This window comes from Plectropomus leopardus, chromosome 14 (genome assembly GCF_008729295.1).
Source record: "Plectropomus leopardus isolate mb chromosome 14, YSFRI_Pleo_2.0, whole genome shotgun sequence".
NCBI classification, from domain to species: domain Eukaryota; kingdom Metazoa; phylum Chordata; class Actinopteri; order Perciformes; family Serranidae; genus Plectropomus; species Plectropomus leopardus.
This window is the reverse complement of record NC_056476.1, coordinates 9,228,580-9,247,018: the sequence shown is the minus strand read 5'-3', so window position 1 is coordinate 9,247,018 and position 18,439 is coordinate 9,228,580. Positions and strand designations below refer to the sequence as shown.

The 18,439-nt window shown below is 40.8% G+C and overlaps 1 protein-coding gene across 13 annotated transcripts in view; it reads left to right on the top strand.

Moving 5' to 3' along the window:
- The window catches only part of tnika (TRAF2 and NCK interacting kinase a), an 83,318-nt gene that overhangs the window by 41,954 nt on the left and 22,925 nt on the right, over nucleotides 1-18,439 (top strand). For 4 of the 13 annotated variants that reach the window (XM_042500201.1, XM_042500193.1, XM_042500192.1 and 1 more), the window contains exons 4-16: nucleotides 577-702; nucleotides 2,316-2,426; nucleotides 4,226-4,316; nucleotides 4,895-5,025; nucleotides 5,121-5,175; nucleotides 7,521-7,599; nucleotides 7,730-7,905; nucleotides 9,533-9,599; nucleotides 9,713-9,911; nucleotides 11,234-11,350; nucleotides 12,522-12,608; nucleotides 14,767-14,991; nucleotides 16,121-16,666. In XM_042500201.1, the coding sequence (XP_042356135.1) occupies nucleotides 577-702; nucleotides 2,316-2,426; nucleotides 4,226-4,316; nucleotides 4,895-5,025; nucleotides 5,121-5,175; nucleotides 7,521-7,599; nucleotides 7,730-7,905; nucleotides 9,533-9,599; nucleotides 9,713-9,911; nucleotides 11,234-11,350; nucleotides 12,522-12,608; nucleotides 14,767-14,991; nucleotides 16,121-16,666 (2,010 nt within the window). The remainder of the gene's footprint in view (nucleotides 1-576; nucleotides 703-2,315; nucleotides 2,427-4,225; nucleotides 4,317-4,894; nucleotides 5,026-5,120; nucleotides 5,176-7,520; nucleotides 7,600-7,729; nucleotides 7,906-9,532; nucleotides 9,600-9,712; nucleotides 9,912-11,233; nucleotides 11,351-12,521; nucleotides 12,609-14,766; nucleotides 14,992-16,120; nucleotides 16,667-18,439) is intronic. The other 9 variants (XM_042500203.1, XM_042500199.1, XM_042500202.1 and 6 more) reach the window with 4 other exon arrangements.

Sequence of the window (18,439 nt, the reverse complement as noted above, 5' to 3'; positions counted from 1 at the left end):
AGTTACCCCCAAAAAGAAAAGTAATTAAAAAGTAATACAATTGTGGATAATTTAGCACCCAGCTGTGTGCTTTGCAACAACAGTTTTTTTTTTTTAGACCGCAAATTCATCAACAACTTCATTCCTTTAGCCGTATCACCATCCTATTAATATGTTTAACCCTTACATACCTTTTGATTCAAATGTGACGCGTTTTGACATTTTGCAGCAGTAAAAACCGCCTTAATATAATCCTTTAACCCTCGAATTTGAAAACATCTCCTCAAATGACCCAAAATGCACAAAAATGAAAATATACTTTAAAATCTGAAAATGATATTGTGTGATAGTAGATGTTTTTCGACATAAATGAGTGTTGTAAGCCCTAAAAAAAGACACTCCCTGCTCTCTGAAACACTATTAAAGAATTAATTGCAGGCTGTTTATGTTTACACATTCTAAATAGATTTGTGGCTCACAATTTGGTATAGACACTTTTATGAAGGTATAAAATATGAACAGTAAGTAAGGGTCAAGGGGTCACATATAGAGGTTGTGTTTTAATGCTTGTGATGTTTGTCTTCCTGTGTGTGCCAGGATGAGGAAGAGGAGATTAAAGCTGAAATTAACATGCTGAAGAAATACAGTCACCATCGAAACATCGCCACCTACTATGGAGCATTCATCAAGAAAAACCCCCCTGGCGTAGACGACCAGCTCTGGGTACGCCATGTATTTGTGTGTGTTTTTTGTCTGCTAGTCTGTGCATGTGTGTGTGTAAAAATGGCTGCAGTCTCTTAAAGAGCCACAGAGCAGAACAAGACGAAGGGACTTTCCATTTTTCACAGTTACATTTACTGTATGTGAAAGAAGTGTGTGTAGTTTGCTCATGCAGGCAGCGGCTGCAGGTTTGTGTACATTGTAATATGTATACGTATTTATTGTGTGTGTGTGTGTGTGTGTGTGTGTGCGTGTGTGAAATATATAAAGGATATGAATTGTCGTGTGGCTTGCTGGCTGCTGCAATAAATCATGTGTTAACGCGATCTAAGGGAGCTCTCTCTTCTCTGATCCCGTAGCATTCATCACACAACAATGGGAGCGCACGCACATACACACACTCACACACAAACATCTGCATATGCACACAGCAGCCAGATCTATTGCCGAAATAATTCCTCCTGACTGGACAGCTGCCTGTTTTCCCTGCATGTGTGTGCGTGTTAGTAAGTGCATGTCTGCGTGCTTTGACATGTGTCCCCTTGTTTATGCATACATGTTTCTTTTGTCTTTGCGTGTCTGAGAACGCGTGCACAGCCTGGATGAGAGGGCTCGGCCGTTACTTGCCAACTTCCTCTCTCGCTATAATCCAGAGCGATGATGAGAGGAGCTTGAAGCAGGGCCAGAAGTGACCAGCTGAAACTTTGCCCGCAAATCTCGTCGGATGTGATGCTGGGGTGGATGAATAAGTAGAGGGGAGATGAAGGCATGAGGCAGCTGAGGATGGAGAGGGGAGACGGGGTGGACAGAATGGACACATTGTGTTTGGGTCAAGAGATGGACTTGATTCATTCATGTGATCTCGCCGTGACCCCGTTGAGTCAGTTTGTGGAGAAGTTTGTGTGGAGTGAAAGAGAGTCTGTAACATGGCTGTCTGTTCATGTTGTTAATGTGTATTGCTCTGCGTATTAGTAATGCTATTACAGTAATGTGATTATGGGTTCTGTGTATTTTCTTTCTAATGTGCATCATGTTGAAGAAAGCAGTTTTTATTCTGCACACATGCATCATTGGCGCTCTATGAAAATGAATACATCCAAGAGACTGTTACCATGACTTTTAGTACTTAAGAGCTGGACCCATACTGGATTTTTGAATAATATACATCGACTTTACAATATATCAGATGATATTTTTCGTGATTAAGATATACCTAACTTTTAGAGCTTCAACGATCGGGCAATTAATCAATTAGTCTACCGAAAGAAAATCAATCACAGCTATTTTGATAGTTGTTTAAATTTTTGAGTCATTTTTCATGCCAGAATGTCAAACATTTTCTGATACCAGCTTTCTAAATGTGAGAACTTGCTATTTATTTGTCATTTTGATATTAAATGAAGAGTCTTTGGACTGTTTGTTGGAACAAAGATGCAATTTGAAGGCAAAGATTTGTGCAAAATACTGCACGTACATTGATAAGTTTGTTAGCTAACTCCCTGGTTATCTCAACAAGTTGCTTTCTAACTGTGAGTTAACTACTTGTTTGTAGCAGATCCTGGATCAAATTGCTTCCTTTTGCAGAACAACCAGTAATCAACCTCGTTTATGTTTAGCTCGTCATGGAGTTCTGCGGAGCCGGCTCAGTGACAGACTTGATCAAGAACACCAAGGGCAACTCTCTAAAGGAGGAGTGGACCGCATACATCTGCCGAGAGATTCTCAGGGTAAGTGGACGTGTTGCAAAGTCATTGTTTCAGTCCTGCACCCATCATCCTCCATGAGTAACCCATTATAGCATGAAAGAGACAGATCCTTGATGATCTTTTTTTCCTTCTGAATGCATAAATAACACTGTGTAGAAAAACAGATGTGTGATGATTTATAATTGCTTTTCACAAGAAAGCATTCAGGACATTTTTCTTTGTAGATGCTCCTCAAGAAAGATCAGACATGATTTATTTAAAAGAAAATTCTCAAGGTATTATTGTAGTATAGTAGAAAAGAAGATAGAATATGTTTTCCCAATTGTCCTCATTAAAATCGAGGATTATTCCATAAAATAAATGTATTTTAAAGCATTTTACCACATCTGACATAGGAAGACAGGGTTTTCATTATTAAGCAGCTTCTAAAATGTTTTAAAAATGTTTTAAATCCATAGTTTAAAGCTTTTACGCTTCTTACACTATTTACTTAATTGAAATATTGATTAATGATCTTGAGATAGATACTTTATTGATCCTTACAGGAAATTACTTTATACGGTAGCTACATTCACAATCAAACACAACGACAGGAGACATGTAAACATACAACATTCACATCTAGAAAAAGGAATTAAAATAAATTACTAAAAGAACCCCAAAATTTGCTGATAAAGCAGTAAAAAGTATATGTAATGGATAATAAAGATAAAAACAAATTCACAGTGTGTAATGTGAAATGTGGCTTATTCTAAAAACTGAATAACAAAAAAGTATATACATATAAATAAATAAAAGTATAGAAAAAAAGCATGCCTAAAAATTTAAAGATATAAAATGTCAAATGTACCTGTATTAATATATAAATATATGTACACCACAGTTCAACTCTGTATATTAAACAGTCTAATGGCAGGGGCAATATATATTTGGTCTTTATTTAATCCTTATATAGTGTAATAATTTTAAAGCATTCTCAGATTATCAGTATGATCTAATTGACCTGCTCCTTGATAGCAATCACCAGTTGTTTGTGTCCCTGGTATCAGTGTTTTGGACTGATGGCGAGCAATCAATTGAATCTTCTCGGGGAATGGCAGTCATTCCCCCCACAGCTTATCTCTGCTATCTGTTATTGTGCGTTTTTTTGTTGTTGTTGTGCTGAGGGCTGTAGCCTCAAACAGAGTCAGTTATACACAGTGCTGCTCTGAACTGAGGCAGCAATGATTCCTTTCATCCACTTTTATTTCTCTTTTTTTACCCCACACCTCTCATCTTATTTCATGGTCTCTGCTTCCTTCCTGCTGTGATTTGGTCTTCTTTATTCCTATGTTTCTCTGTCCCCTTACATTTTGTCTCTCTGTCTTCTTCCCCTTTGTCTTTTTTTTACTGTTTTTGTAATCTTGTCTTTTTCTGTCCTTTTCCTGTCCTCCGGTAGTCCCTTTTAACATTTGTACTCTCCCAACTGTCTCTCATATCTCTGTCTTTTACTTGTTTTTGAGATTTCACCAGAATGTTTCACCCCTAAAATGACAGGCTTTGCAAGAAATAATGAATTTCAGACTGTGAATTTTCATCGAAAACTGCTGTCACATCAACCTCTCAGACAACTAAAGCAGAAATCATTTTTCCCTGTAAAAAAGTCTTTTTGAGCTCTGCGAGGTCAGAGGTCAAGGTCAGCTACATAGTAGTAGCTGAAGCTGCTTCCTTTTGGAAATGATCTCTTTACATCATAATAACAATAATAATCATAATAATAATGACTTGGCTCATCGCTGCGGTGGCGTTCCTTCACTGTGTGTCTCTGTCGCTGTCTGCAGGGTCTGACTCATCTCCATCAGCACAAGGTCATACACAGAGACATCAAGGGACAGAACGTCCTGCTGACTGAGAACGCAGAGGTCAAACTAGGTCAGTCTGTCATCCAACTCCACTTGACAAAATGACTTTAGGATTGCGAGGGCAGGAGGAGGTATAACATTTCAGATGGCTCAGAGGTGTATGTGTGCGTGTGTTTGTGTGTGCACGAGGCTTTTCTTTCTTCTTTTATGCTGAATACTAGCCTACTCATCTCTCTGTAGCTCTGCCGCTGTTCATGGTGCAGACTGCTGAAGAAGGGAGTCTCTCTCTCTCTCGCTCTCTCGCTCTCCCCCTAAAGCCCAGTGGGGAGGGGATTATAAAGAGAGTGTGTGTGTGCTTGTGTGTGCTTATGTGTGTTTGTAAATTGGGCAAGCTATTGCAGGTTGGGCAATTCATTCCTTTTTAGAGTCCATTATGGAGTTTAGTAAAACCCATTGGTGTCAGCCCACACACACACACACACACACACACACACACATGCATACACACACACACACACACACACACACATGCATACACACACAGACACACACACACACACACACACACACACACACAGATATTTAAATAAACTGCAGACTATACCCTGAAGTATTGTGTGTGTTTGTGTGTGTGTGTCTTTCCTGCAGTGGACTTTGGTGTTTCAGCCCAGCTGGACAGAACAGTAGGAAGGAGGAACACATTTATCGGGACGCCATATTGGATGGCGCCAGAGGTTATCGCCTGTGACGAGAACCCTGACGCCACATACGACTTCAAGGTGCTTCAGCAACCTCCCATCTGCCGAATTGTCTGTCTTCTGGGCATTTTGTGATCACCCTGAGTGTTAACTCACTGTGTGTTTTGTTGTTACAGAGTGATTTATGGTCACTGGGAATCACAGCGATAGAGATGGCTGAAGGAGCACCACGTATGTACACACACTTCTGCTACACGTCATTTCTCAGTGCTACTACAGAAGATCACTATAATCAGGTGTCAGTTGTTCAGTCCAGGCCAATGCAACTCATCTGTAGCCATAATTTTAATGATGGCAAAGAAGAAGATGTGAAATTGGTTGTAAAATTACTTTTCTCTTTTTTTTTCCTATTTGTTAATGTTGATAAACACATATCTGCTTATGAATGCAGCGTCTGCAACAGTACAGCAGTTTTTCCCACTCATTTATTTATTTGTGGAGGGCTGCCACAATTTGAACATCTGCCGCAACAAATGGATTTTCTATTTTTGGAGCTGGATCATTCAAAAGGAGCTCTATAGGAATATATATACTACATATATACCATTCAGTTATACATAGCAACACCCTGTCGGAGTGCAGAGCACACTTGGAGCAGAACAATAAGGTGCATTGAAAGTGAAACTTAGCCGTTCTTTCTGCTTGGTCTAAAAGTCTACTTTCTTTCACAAACAGCTGCTCCTCCCACACATCAATCTTATCAGCTCTGAATGAACTGATAGATCAATTATCCATCCCCTGAGTCACAAACTACTGCTGAGAAGAAAAAAAACTCAGAGATGGCGCCGCCTGCGCTCTGTTCACACATCTGCAAAAACCCCTGAATTTAGAGAGGGGACACAGAATGATACAAAGGGACACACAGACATTAAAAAATTATTTGTGTTTTTACGGGTGACCAATGCTATTTGAGCGTACTTTGGTTGTATGATGCAGGTAAAAATCCCTGTGGAGAGCGAAAGAGGTAAAACGCATCGACCAAAATTTTTCTAATTTATGCATTCATTATGCAGATATCCGTTTATAGAGATCGCCTGTATTTTTTTCTGGACCTGTCTTAAGTTGTTTTTCCACCTGTAAACCATTAGTGGCACAAGGAAGAGGATGTCTTAGCCTGGATATCCACTGGGTATACTGGAGATATTGGCCTTTGGCCCTGGTGGCTTTATTGCTATCAGACGATAGCCGATGGGTTTCGAGATTGTTACCTTGGGCCAAGAGCTTGTACACAGTCATAAAATAAGAAAATCTTTTATTTTTCTCACAGTGGGGAAATCTGCACTGTTACAGCAGCAGAGGGGATGGTGCAGTAATAAAAAGCATCAGCAAGATATAATGAATAAGTACATAGTAAGAAAAAGAAAAGTACAATAAGACTTGACTCTATGGTTGAATTCACATTATTGAATGTAGTAGGTATTGATATTGCACAGTTTAGTTGCACAGTTCACTGTGTTTAGTTAGAAAGCAACTCCTGGTGAAAGTCTGCCTTAGCTACAGCCAGTTATTGGCAGTAATCATGAAGGACATCGTTTACTTTTGTAAAGGTTGTTCAGCTCTAGTTCTACTCCCAGAATATCTTGCTGCATGAAGACCTCAAACTAGATGAGACTAATTCAGTTTGTGATTTACAAGATGAACATATACGAATGTACACTCAGTGAACGTATAGTAATCACATTAATTAGATGCTAGCAATTTATGAAAACTGTGAGTCACATTACACAGAGAATTATTATTATGGTCATTGTTTAACCCCTGGCTGTCTGACAGTGTGAAATTATGATTATGACGATCCTAAATAACCAAACGTGATATCAGTACATACACAATTGCCTATTTGTGAGATGGATAACAATGTAGGTGTTCTAGAAGAAAAGACCGAAGTGTGTGTAAATCTAATAGATTGTTATCAGTATCGACAGCAAACATTGATCAGGTGAGGACTTACTCCAGCTGGCTTTGACTATATGCCATGATAATGTTCAGCACAATTAACTAGAAACACTTGGCATCGTTCACCCAACGTTCTCAAGAAGTTTCTTCATAAAAAAGCACCCTCATGCAAGTTGTCACAAAGACTGTGACTTTCACCAATGTTTTCTTATCTTGGATTTGTTCTCAGGCAAGTTCAGAATCAACGCACACTCAGGACAATTACACACATTTTAGTGCAGATATGATTGTGCAAAATACTTACTGTATTTTGTTTAATTCTACAGTTCAGTAATATTATATGATTTAAATTACAATCATATTTTTAGCATTTATTATATTTTCTTACTATTTTTTTTTCATTATTTTACGTTTCCTCATTTTTCACCCTTTTGGAGTGCCTGGATTTCCTTCCTGTTTATTCCTGTTGGTTCCCGTTTTCCATACAAGTGTGTGACCTATATTTGGTTACAGTCTACAGAGCAAACACTCATCTTTCTGTGTTTTCATAGTAGGATATTGTGGATTGAGGCCAATTCATCCTAACTCACCTATGTTTGTTATCTGGTATGACTTTTTAGCGCTGTGTGACATGCACCCAATGAGAGCCCTCTTCCTCATCCCGCGCAACCCCGCCCCCAGGCTCAAGTCAAAGAAGTGGTGAGTGTGTTTCTCCAACACCATCAAAAGCATGAAAATCAGCTCAGACATACATCTGATCCCAGCAGGTTTCTCATTTGCTTCTTTGCTGTACGTGTGTGTGTGTGTGTGTGTGTGTGTGTGGTTTCAGGTCGAAGAAGTTCCAGTCATTCATAGAGAGCTGTCTGGTGAAGAGCCACAGCCAGAGACCCAGCACCGAGCAGCTCCTCAAACACCCGTTCATCAGAGACCTGCCCAACGAGAGGCAGATCCGCATCCAGCTGAAGGACCACATCGACCGCACCAAGAAGAAGAGAGGAGAGAGGGGTGAGGAAGAATGTGTGCCGTAGACGTGCACATATGGATTTAAACGCAGATGTACATGTTGATTTACACACACATGGCGGAGGAGGTGGAGTGAGTGATTTATTGAGTAGTTAGGCTTGATAGATTGCAGCTGGTAGGAGTTAGCTGTCGTTAAAGGCGAATTTCATCTATGTATACAGTCATTAAAATGATAATGTATATCACGAAAATGTTATCATTTTAGTAATTCTAACTCAGTGTTTCTTTGGATTATGTGACGCTGAAACTCAGTTCTAACCTTACCCCAAAAGGAACTAAATTACTATTAACTTTCCTCTACATGACAAATGCATGTTTTAGTTGACAGTTTAACAATTAAAGCCACCCCATCTTTCACCTGTTAGCTTTAAATGTCAAGCAGCGGTGTAGGAAATGTTGGTATGCGTTAGCAATAACTTAAAGGTTCATTTAGAAGGATTTAGGGGCATCTATTGGCATAAAATATTAATACTATTAAATAGTTTATAATGACCTGAGAATAAGAATTGTTGTGGTTTTGTTACCTTTATATCTGTAGAATAGACCAACCAAACACTGCCTCAAATAGGGCCATTTGCATTTTTGGGTCGGCCACTGTAGTTCTCTTACACGCTTGGCATACGGCAGAAGTTTCAGTTCCCCAACCTCACCTGTAGATGCTAAATCTTACACACATTTGATTTTCTCCATATTCCCCAGGCCCCACTGAATGACTGAAAACCACTAGTATCAAAAACAGGTTTCTATTTCATGATAATTATTACAGCAAGTGCAGCCGGCCCACTCATTACATTACATTCAGTTTGCGGCTGAAGTGCTTTTCTTTCGCTCTCTCTCTCGCTCTCTTGCACCCACGCATGCACACACACACACACACACACACACACACACACACACACAATCACTCATTGTACTTTAAAAAAGCCCCACAAAACTCATCAAGGGTGCAGGGGCAGACATAATACACTTTCAGATGCGCACACAGATGCAAATTCTCATGCACATGTGCCGTCACAGTGAGGCAGGAAATAAAAGTGACAGACTTCCATTCTACTCCACCGCAACACACAAACACATGCTGTCTGAGTGATGGACTGACACTCGCACACAGGACTGCGTCTGTAAGAACCACATTAACCGCTTCAAGAAACAACCCACTGCAGGGCGGACGTCGTGATGATGTATAGAAATGTCTTGTCATTGTGGAGACTGTGGCTTTCTCCAGCTGTCACTTTGTCACATTCGGAGGACAGGTCTGCGTGGATGTGTCTCAGGAAGAGCCGGGCCGCCTTAAAAATCGTTATGCTTTAAGCCCCGTTTGACTGAAAGAGCTCCGAGCTAATGTTCTCCACCTCGCTACACACAGTAAAATTACAATTTATACTGTTATTCAAAGCGTCTAAAAGAAAATGCCTTGAAGGAGTGAGGATCTGGGAATGCCAGAATCGTGAGCAGTTTAGCAATGAACAAAGGTAGTTTGATTAAAAAAAAGAAAAACGTGAAGTAGAATGGCTTTGCTCTCTGCTGGTTATTACCTGACATACTTTAGTTTTATTTTTTTCTATGATTTTTAATCTTTTAAATATTTTCTCTCCTCTCCTTCCATCAGATGAAACAGAGTATGAGTACAGTGGCAGTGAAGAGGAAGATGAAGAAAGAGACATGGGTGAACCAAGGTGAGTGTCCTCAATAATGTACAAACTTTTATTCCACTTTTTAAAATTTTTTTTTCCACTTTTCTTCCTCACAAACTCAAAATCATCCTGCCCTCTCACCTGTCCCTTCACAGCTCCATCATCAACATCCCCGGAGAATCCACCCTGAGGCGGGACTTCCTGCGACTCCAGCTGGCCAATAAGGAGCGCTCGGAAGCGCAGCGGCGGCAACAGCTGGAGCAACAGCAGAATGAGGAGCACAAGCGCTTACTGTTGGCTGAGAGACAGAAACGCATCGAGGAACAGAAGGAGCAGAGGAGGCGGCTGGAGGAGGTAAGCTGGAGGTGGTTGAGGAAAGGGTCATTTACCATGACCTTTGTATTGTGGCCAGCAAGGGCGAATGTGCACCAGTGAGCCAAATGACACATTTTTATCAGGAGAAATGTGATACAGCTTCAGAAGAGATGCCATTTTAAAAAACATGAAAACTATGAAAATCCAAAATAAAAACAACAATGGAAACATGCTGCTACTGAAAAACACATGCGGCCAAAACACATACAGTAACAGCAAACAAGTTGAAAATACGGAAATGATGCAAAGTCAAGAACCCCAAATGCAACATATTTTTTATTCATTCGTTAAAACATGTTTTAAAAAACCAGGTGGGACTGAACTTAACTATAAAAGAAGTAGTGCTGATATTGTACTCTTACCAGTGTTTCTGCAGAACGTTTTCTTTTGCTGCAAGTGTCCTGTGTAATTGTTTTGGATTTTCCATGTATGTGTTCGTGAATGCAGCAAGTTACTCCTAATAGGACCGTTGTGGTGAGTTTGCCTTTAGGAGCCACCATAACTTTGACCTTTTTAAGAACATTCATCTACAGCCGTAGCAAACATGCATGAGTATATAAGTTTTTAACATGTGTTGCCCAAACTTACATTTACACACCAAAAGCCAATAGAAGCTCTCTGTTTGGCTTTCCATCCTCTCGTCTTTTAAACACTTTTTTAGTGTATTTGCAAGCATAATTTGTCCAGTTTTGGCAGTTCAAACTTACAAACTCACCATTTGAGAGGCTGCAGTAGAGAGAAGGAGCGGTACAGACAGACAGACAAACACACACACACACACACACACACACACACACACACACACACACACACACACACACACACACACACACAGCGAGAGAGCCTTTCCCCAGTGTCCCTCTCTTAGTTCCAGAGAGCAGGCTTATAGAAGAAAATCCTTAGCCCATAATCTGTGCGCTCTCTCTGGGTTCCCACCAGGGTTTGCCTCCCAACGCACGGCTAAGCACCATGACTCGACTCAACTAACATGACCCTTCCACTCAGGGCCAAGTGTGTGTCTGTGACTCTGCGTGTGAGCAAACACATGTGTGTTTGTGCAAGTGTGAATGTTTGTATTTTTGTATCCTGTGTGAATGTGCTATTACGTTTCCCTCCATTATTAATACAAGTCATGAAGCACTGGGGAAGAAAAACATGCAAAAAGAAAGATGATCAAATGAGTGCACATATCAAAGATTCAGCATGTGTGTGAGAATCTCTGCGAAGACACAGTTTCTTAATTTGTGTGAAAACATGGTGTTGTGATCCTTAATCTTCTCGTGCTTGTGTTCTACCGACAGCAGCAGCAGCGAGAGCGCGAGCTGAGGAAACAGCATGAGAGGGAGCAGAGGAGGCGCTATGAGGAAATGGAGCAGCTCCGCAGAGAGGAGGAGAGGAGGCATGCAGAGAGAGAACAGGTTCATATGCTTACTGTAACACTATATTAAAACACACAAACTGTATGAAGACAGTTTGGTGGCACAAAAATGTGTCACATGAGGACAACTCGAGTCCAGAATCCCTAATTTGCCCTTTCTGTTTCTTTTTATGGTAACATCTTCTGCTGTTTTCCTGAGTCACTCTGATTCTACTTGTCTCCTTAAATTACTTTCTAATGTTGTTTTTTTTTTTTTTAGAATTTCAGTTTCAGACACAAAGAACTCAGACATTTTTAACAGTCGCGCTATGCTTTGTTTTTTTGTCCCCGTTTGTTCGATAGGTCACTTTCTTCCTCTCAGATCCTGGATCTTACATCCAAAAACACTACTTTATCCTTTCTCTCTGATTATGTTCATCCTTTGTTAACCATATTTCAGTCAAAATCAAGTAAAAGGTTATTCCAAAATTTTAAATATTGCAGAAAAAACCCACACACAAACAGATGGATTTTTCTCCATCAGTTGTCTTAAAGAAAATTAAAGGAGAGATCTTAAGAAAAATAGAGCTAAGACTGAAATAGCTAAAAAAAATCCCTCAAACCTTTGTTTTAAGAACTATGATAATTTCTAGCTCGTGTGGTGCAGACACAATAAAAATGATGGTTCTTAGAACTATGACTATGTTCTGCTGTCCGAAAACGCCTGTTGTCAGGCTGAAAACTGTTGTCGCACTAGAAATCTAAATATAATAGATTTTGTAATGGGACCTGTATGGCGGTTCCTTTTTCTACTTTTGTTCTGATCGTTCTGTATCTTTCCTGCTTTCTTTTGAAAAATCTCTCCCTCGTCCTCACATTGAACTTACTGCTATTCTGCTGTGTATTTTCTGTCTGTCCTGGTCTCTCTTTATGGCTCTGCTGCTCTCCTCCCACGCTTTTCAAGTGTTGTGGAAAGATATATTCAAACCTCCTTTTTTATGTCCCTGTCTCTTTGTCATTTTTTCTTTGTAACATATTACAATTGTTCGAGAACGCCGCCTCCTTAGCTTCATCTGGCTTCTGATTCTCATCTTCTCTCCTCATTCACAGCCACCTCAGGAGATTATCTTCTCTGTATCTCTTTCTATCTCTGCCTTTCTCACTCTGTCTGTGTTCGGATGTTCAGATTTCCTGATTCTATTTCCATCTCTTTGTGCCGACACGCTGCTCAGGAGTATATCCGTAGACAGCTGGAAGAGGAACAGAGGCAGTTAGAGATTCTCCAGCAGCAGCTACTACAGGAACAGGCATTACTGCTGGTAACCACAGCCCTCCCACGTGTTACTACTGCTCCCCATCTGTGCTGTGCGGCCCCCCATCCCCCTTGCATGCACCCGAGTGGCAGTTGTACAGAGAAACTGACTGTGAGGGGATCCACAGTCTGAGTCACTCAACCTGTTAGCTACACGTTTGAGGCAAAACATGAAGCAGAAAACAATGAATTGTTTATCTCTAATGCTTGTGTTGCATTTATTCATCTCACTGATTGCATGAAGCGTACCATTTAGTTTGGCTGGATCTCAAAGGATTCCCCAGAGGGTGCAGAAAAACAGTTTTGTCAGCCCCAATCATGTTGGCCCACACAAAGTGGGAACATCCAAGTGAAAAATAGGACGTTGTTATTTCCCACAGAGGGTTTCTCTCAGTGCCCCAGTCTTATCTAGGGCAACAGTTTTGTGTTTTATTACTGCGAGGAATCTGTAGTATGTCTTGTAGTATTTGTCCGCTGCTCCTTGTATCCTATTTGAAAGGGACTCTATTAAAGGAGAGCATGAAAGGAAACCTTTTGAGATCCAAGCCATGAAAACTCCAGAGGCCATGGCAATGACTTCACGCACCAAAACCCAGATATGTGTTATTGTCTGAAAAATGGCGTCTTCCCCTTCCTTCCTTGCTGCCTTTATCCTTCCTTCCCTTTCAGCGCATTCCTTCTTCTCCCCCCTTTTATAAGATTTACTAAACCTTATGTCAGTAAGGTAAATTCATCATCCTCTTTATCCATCATCAACCTTCCAGTTGTGATCATAATTGTGAAAAGTGTGTTAATTTTGTATACCCATGATTCCAGTTGGCAGTATTTGTGTTTATCAGTTCTGTTTTACCTTGCTTTATGATAAACAACATTAATAAATGGTAAATCAATATTTGATATACTTTGAAAAAAGGTGTTAACAATGACATGTTCACTAATTATTAGTAGTAAACTTTGTTTATAGAGCAGTTTTCATACAAGGGATGCAGCTCAGAGTGCCTCACAATAAAAATGCAACACAAAAGCAAAAAGACAGAGTGAGCAATCACAAGACAGTCATAAGTAATGCTATGATTTATGTCATTTTAACAGTATATTCTTGCACACATTGTATCATTTTATATTACCATATTAAGTATTTCATAAATGTATACTGCACAGGATTTTGGCTCGCCATCTAAAGTGAAGGTAAAAGCCAACCGCAGATTCACTGTCATTTGGCGTTTCACTGTTGAATATATGTTTTTTCGGCACTTTCTCTCTTGGATGCATGCTGCTTACTGTCTGACATCTGATTGTTTTTTTAAAGTCCAGCCTAGAGCTTTGATTCTCTGCCCAAACCTTTTTTGGCATGATCATAGCTCTACCCTGACCTCACCTAAGCACTGTAGGGGGTACACACCCATTAATTTTCTGAAAACAGAAAATAAGAAAATAAAGGCAGAAGACCTCTGCCAAAAAATACACTGCCACACACTTCTAGTGGGTAATAAGTGATGATTGGGAGGGATTACTGCCACACAAGTTTTGTTTTTTTTAGAAGAATCCTGCTTAATATACCTGTAATGGTTAATAAATAAAAATAAAACATGGTGCACTACACAGTATTTTGTAACTCCACAATTATTAACCAAACAAATGCTTGATATATGAAATGTTATTATGTGTGCAACAATAAGCTGTTAAAATAACATTAATTGTTACTAATCATTATTAAAGATGATTAGTAATTGTGTTATTGCAACCATTTATTTGCAATTTATTAATGATGATTATTATGAAGTGTTACCACATTATTGATTAATGCATGTCTCAAATATAAGAATGAGGTTGCACACATAGTATTTGCAAATAAACACAAAACAGAATAAGAGCTTCCTCTTCTGGATAACCATTTAGAGCGTCCTGAAGTAGCAAATCTGGAAAGTTCCAATAAATGCTGAGAATTATATGCAACTACTAATTTTCCCACCGCTGATCACTGATTAATTTAATTTTTTGCAAAAATCACTCACATGTTTTATTGTTAATCTTTGTGTCTCCTATCATCTTATCTTATCTATCATTCCTCCTATACCAAACCTTGTGTCTTTTCATTTTTCTTTCCTGTTTCTCATCTCTGTCCTCCCTTCCACACACACACCCCTCTCCCTCTTTCCCTGCAGGAGTACAAACGTAAACAGGTAGAGGAGCAGCGTCAGGCGGAGCGGCTCCAGAGGCAGCTCCAGCAGGAGAGAGCCTATCTGGTGTCTCTACAACAGCAACAGCAGCAGCAGCAACAGCAGCAGCAGCAGCAGCAGCAGCAGGAGGGGAGGCAAGCAGAGAAGAAACAGCTTTACCATTACAAAGATATCATCAATCCTAATGACAAGCCTGCCTGGGCTAAGGAGGTAAGTCCAAACATGCATGATAGACAAAGACATGCATGCAGTTATGAAGATGTGAGGAGTTACCCTGGTAAAACCATTCTGATAACATGAGCTCAGCATTATGGTTCTCTCTCTGTATCAGTCTGAACTTTCTGCTGCCCCAAAAACTTTCAGTGGGAGGTAGTAACTACGTTTTCAGCTAATCCTGATGTTAACACTAGCGTCTGCTCGTCTATTACACAAATATGTTTTCAGTTAGAGAGTAACGATCTAAAAAATACAATGTAATTCCATTTCTCGTTTGTATTTGACATGTACCTCGTTGACAACAATCCCCATGATGTTTTTACGATACACTTGTGGTGTCTGCATATTTTGGCATTTCTCATTCAGCAACCAGCTGCCTCTGGACCGCTGAATACCAACTGGCAGCGTCTTCATGTGTGTCTAAAGCATTTGTGAACACTGATTTGCATGGCTGTGTTCCTAAGCGTTGTAGCCCCTCGTATGAGGAACATCTTCTTTATCATCAACAGAACCAGTAGTAAATCTTTTGCAAGTCAAAACTCTGCAAGTGCATCCTCTTGTTGTTTTTTAACTGTTGTTATTAACTCTATTTCTGAATTAACTTCACTTGTTGCTGTGTTTAGTCTGTTTATGTTAGAGTTAGTGCTTGTTGCTGCACGAGCCGCCAGTACTGTTTTGAGAGCAGCGGCCTGTACGCTACATCATCAACTATAACTCAATCCATGATTGCCCTGACTACACTGTGGTGAATTGAAATTGTTTGACTTGGCAGAAAGTCTGAACTGAGACAGGGAGACAAACACAATGCTGAGCTCCCTGATCAGGATGGTCTTTCCAGGCTAAGGAAAAGTACCAGCTCTGTAGTGCTCTAAATATATACATGTATTTGTGGTGATCGTGGTTTGGAATTCAACCCCTATTGTATGTTAAACACCCAGTGGCCTTCTTGTGTTGTTGATATCTTATTCAGCAGGTCGTACTAGAAGCAGCGGTCCTGTTGGAGACCTCATTTTTTGTATCGGAAGATATTTGACATTTAACACGGCTGCTTCGATAATCACAGTGTGATGTCTCCTTCCTTTGTTTGTTTTGTTGCTTACCCTCCTCTGACTCTGACTCCTAGGTCCTGAAGCAGCAGCATGTTCAGGGTAACCCACCCCGCCCTCAACTACGACATCACCAATCATTCAACCAACCGGCTTCATCCCCAGGCCATCAAGGCCAACACAGAGCTCAGGCACCTAGGCGAACCCCGTCCCATGGTGCCCAGCTCCTCCCCACCCACCTCCCACATATCCGTATCTCACTAGACCCCGGAGAACCCCTTGATCCGGGGCTGAAGCAGGAGATAAGTCAGCAAGTCAGAGAGTTCAGGGCTCAGAAACTCAGTCAGAGGGGCCGCAGCCCGGGGCCCATCCAGGAACAGGGCCAAGGGCCCAGTAAAGGACCTAGTAAGAGTCATAAAGAGAATTCCAATCAAGGGCCAGTCAGCCAGGCAATTCCAGTGCCCAACCAATATCCTATGGGTCCTAACAATCAGAAAGAGAAACCCAGAGACAGGCCTCTCTCTGCCCCGAGTCAGGCAGCCATCCAGGTCCTCCAACCTCACCCTCAGTCCCCAGGACAGGTCCAGAGACCCCAGTCTGGATCTAACCTTGCAGTCAAACTGGTTAGTGATGATTTTTGCGGCAGGTTGCTCTCACCTTGCAGTAGAGTAGACGTAGACGTAGAACTGGAGTATCAGGGAGGGTGGAAAGACATGAGGCCAGCTGGCAGCCAAGAGACCCTAATGGTGCCCTCTGACTGGGAGGTCCCAACATTTGGCCCAACTGACCCTTTCTCTCAATCCTCCCCTGACCATACTCCCTACTCCGCCTTACCTAGACACGGGAGATCCCCCTCACATGAAACATACAGATGCATTGATCGTCGTCGCAGCAGGTCGTACTCACCTTGCTTTAGAATAGATGTAGATATAGAACCAGAGTATCAGGAAGGGTGGAAAGAGATGAGGCCAGCTGTCAGCCATGAGAGCCTTATGGTGCCCTCGGTCAGGAAGGTCCCAACATTTGGCCCAACTGACCCTCTCTCTCAATCCTTCCCTGACCATACTCCCTACTCCGCCTTACCTAGACAAAGGAGCTCCTACTCACCTACCTCCAACAGTTCCAGTTTTCTTCAGGTCCCTGATCCCAAGCAATTCTTCACACCTGCTTCTGATAGTCACAGAAGAAGGAGTATGGTGCAGAATATAAGAGGTAACTCCTCTATGTGTGACCTTAGTGCATCTGCTCCGGCAGACATACTCAAACAGAACCTGGCTGAGTGCAGAAAAATGAGTAGTTGCTCCTATGAAGGCTTGCGATCCATCTCTTTGACCAGTTCAGCTTCTCAGTCCAGCCTTTCTCCCCACACCTCTCCACAGTTCTCCCCCACATCCTCAGGCTCGTGGTCTGCCGATACCTTTTCCCCTGTATTCTCTCCAGACACTCTTGTGTTCAACAACCAGGCCCCCATTCCCCTCCACATCTCAAATGCCTCTACTCCTCGCTGCTATGGCTCTCCCTTTGGATCCCAGACCCAGATTAATGTCAGATCTGTTGAGTGCTAGACCATTGTCGAAAGCACATGTATAGTAAAATACACACACACACACACACACACACACACACACACACACACATTTTTTTAACTTCTCTATTTGTGAATAAAATAATACATTCCTGAGTCCCAAATGATGAGTTTAACCATATCAACTACATGCTAAACTCCAACCCATATCAAGTAACTTGCATCGCATATGTTACTGATTGATATCAAATTAATTTGTATCAAATTTGCTTGATATCTGATGAACTAAAAATTTACTTTATGTGTGGTTGCTTGCCCTGGAAAAATTCATTGTAAAATCTAAATGGGAAAAGAAGGCCCCCTCCACTCAAAGATATGTTCTTCTTCTGTTTTAATACCCTAAAATGTCTGAACTTGATTATAAAACTGTGCAAAGTTTGTCACTAGAGGTGTTTCACATTCCTCTATTGTAGGGGACGATGTCTGTGCACTTCCCTAAAATCTGAGTTTTTGGGTGTAAACCAGATCAATGTAAACACAAAGTAAAATCACAGTAGATATTATTATATGTTTCACAGTCACTTACACTGTGTCAGCCACTGCCACTTAGCCAACAAGCTAACAAACAACGTTAAAAAAATTCAGACGCTAACTAAAAAAAAAAAACTACCACAAGAATCATTGTGATAACTACGTCGAACAAAAGAATTAGTAAATATATTTTATTTTATTAAAAATGTCTGGAGGGGGAGTTTAAACATTAAACTGTAGTCAAAAAAAGTCCTCACAAAGATAAAAGTCAGGAACACACATTCATATTAACAAATATTAATGTACATTAAGCTCTTTAAATATGTCTTCATTTATCTTT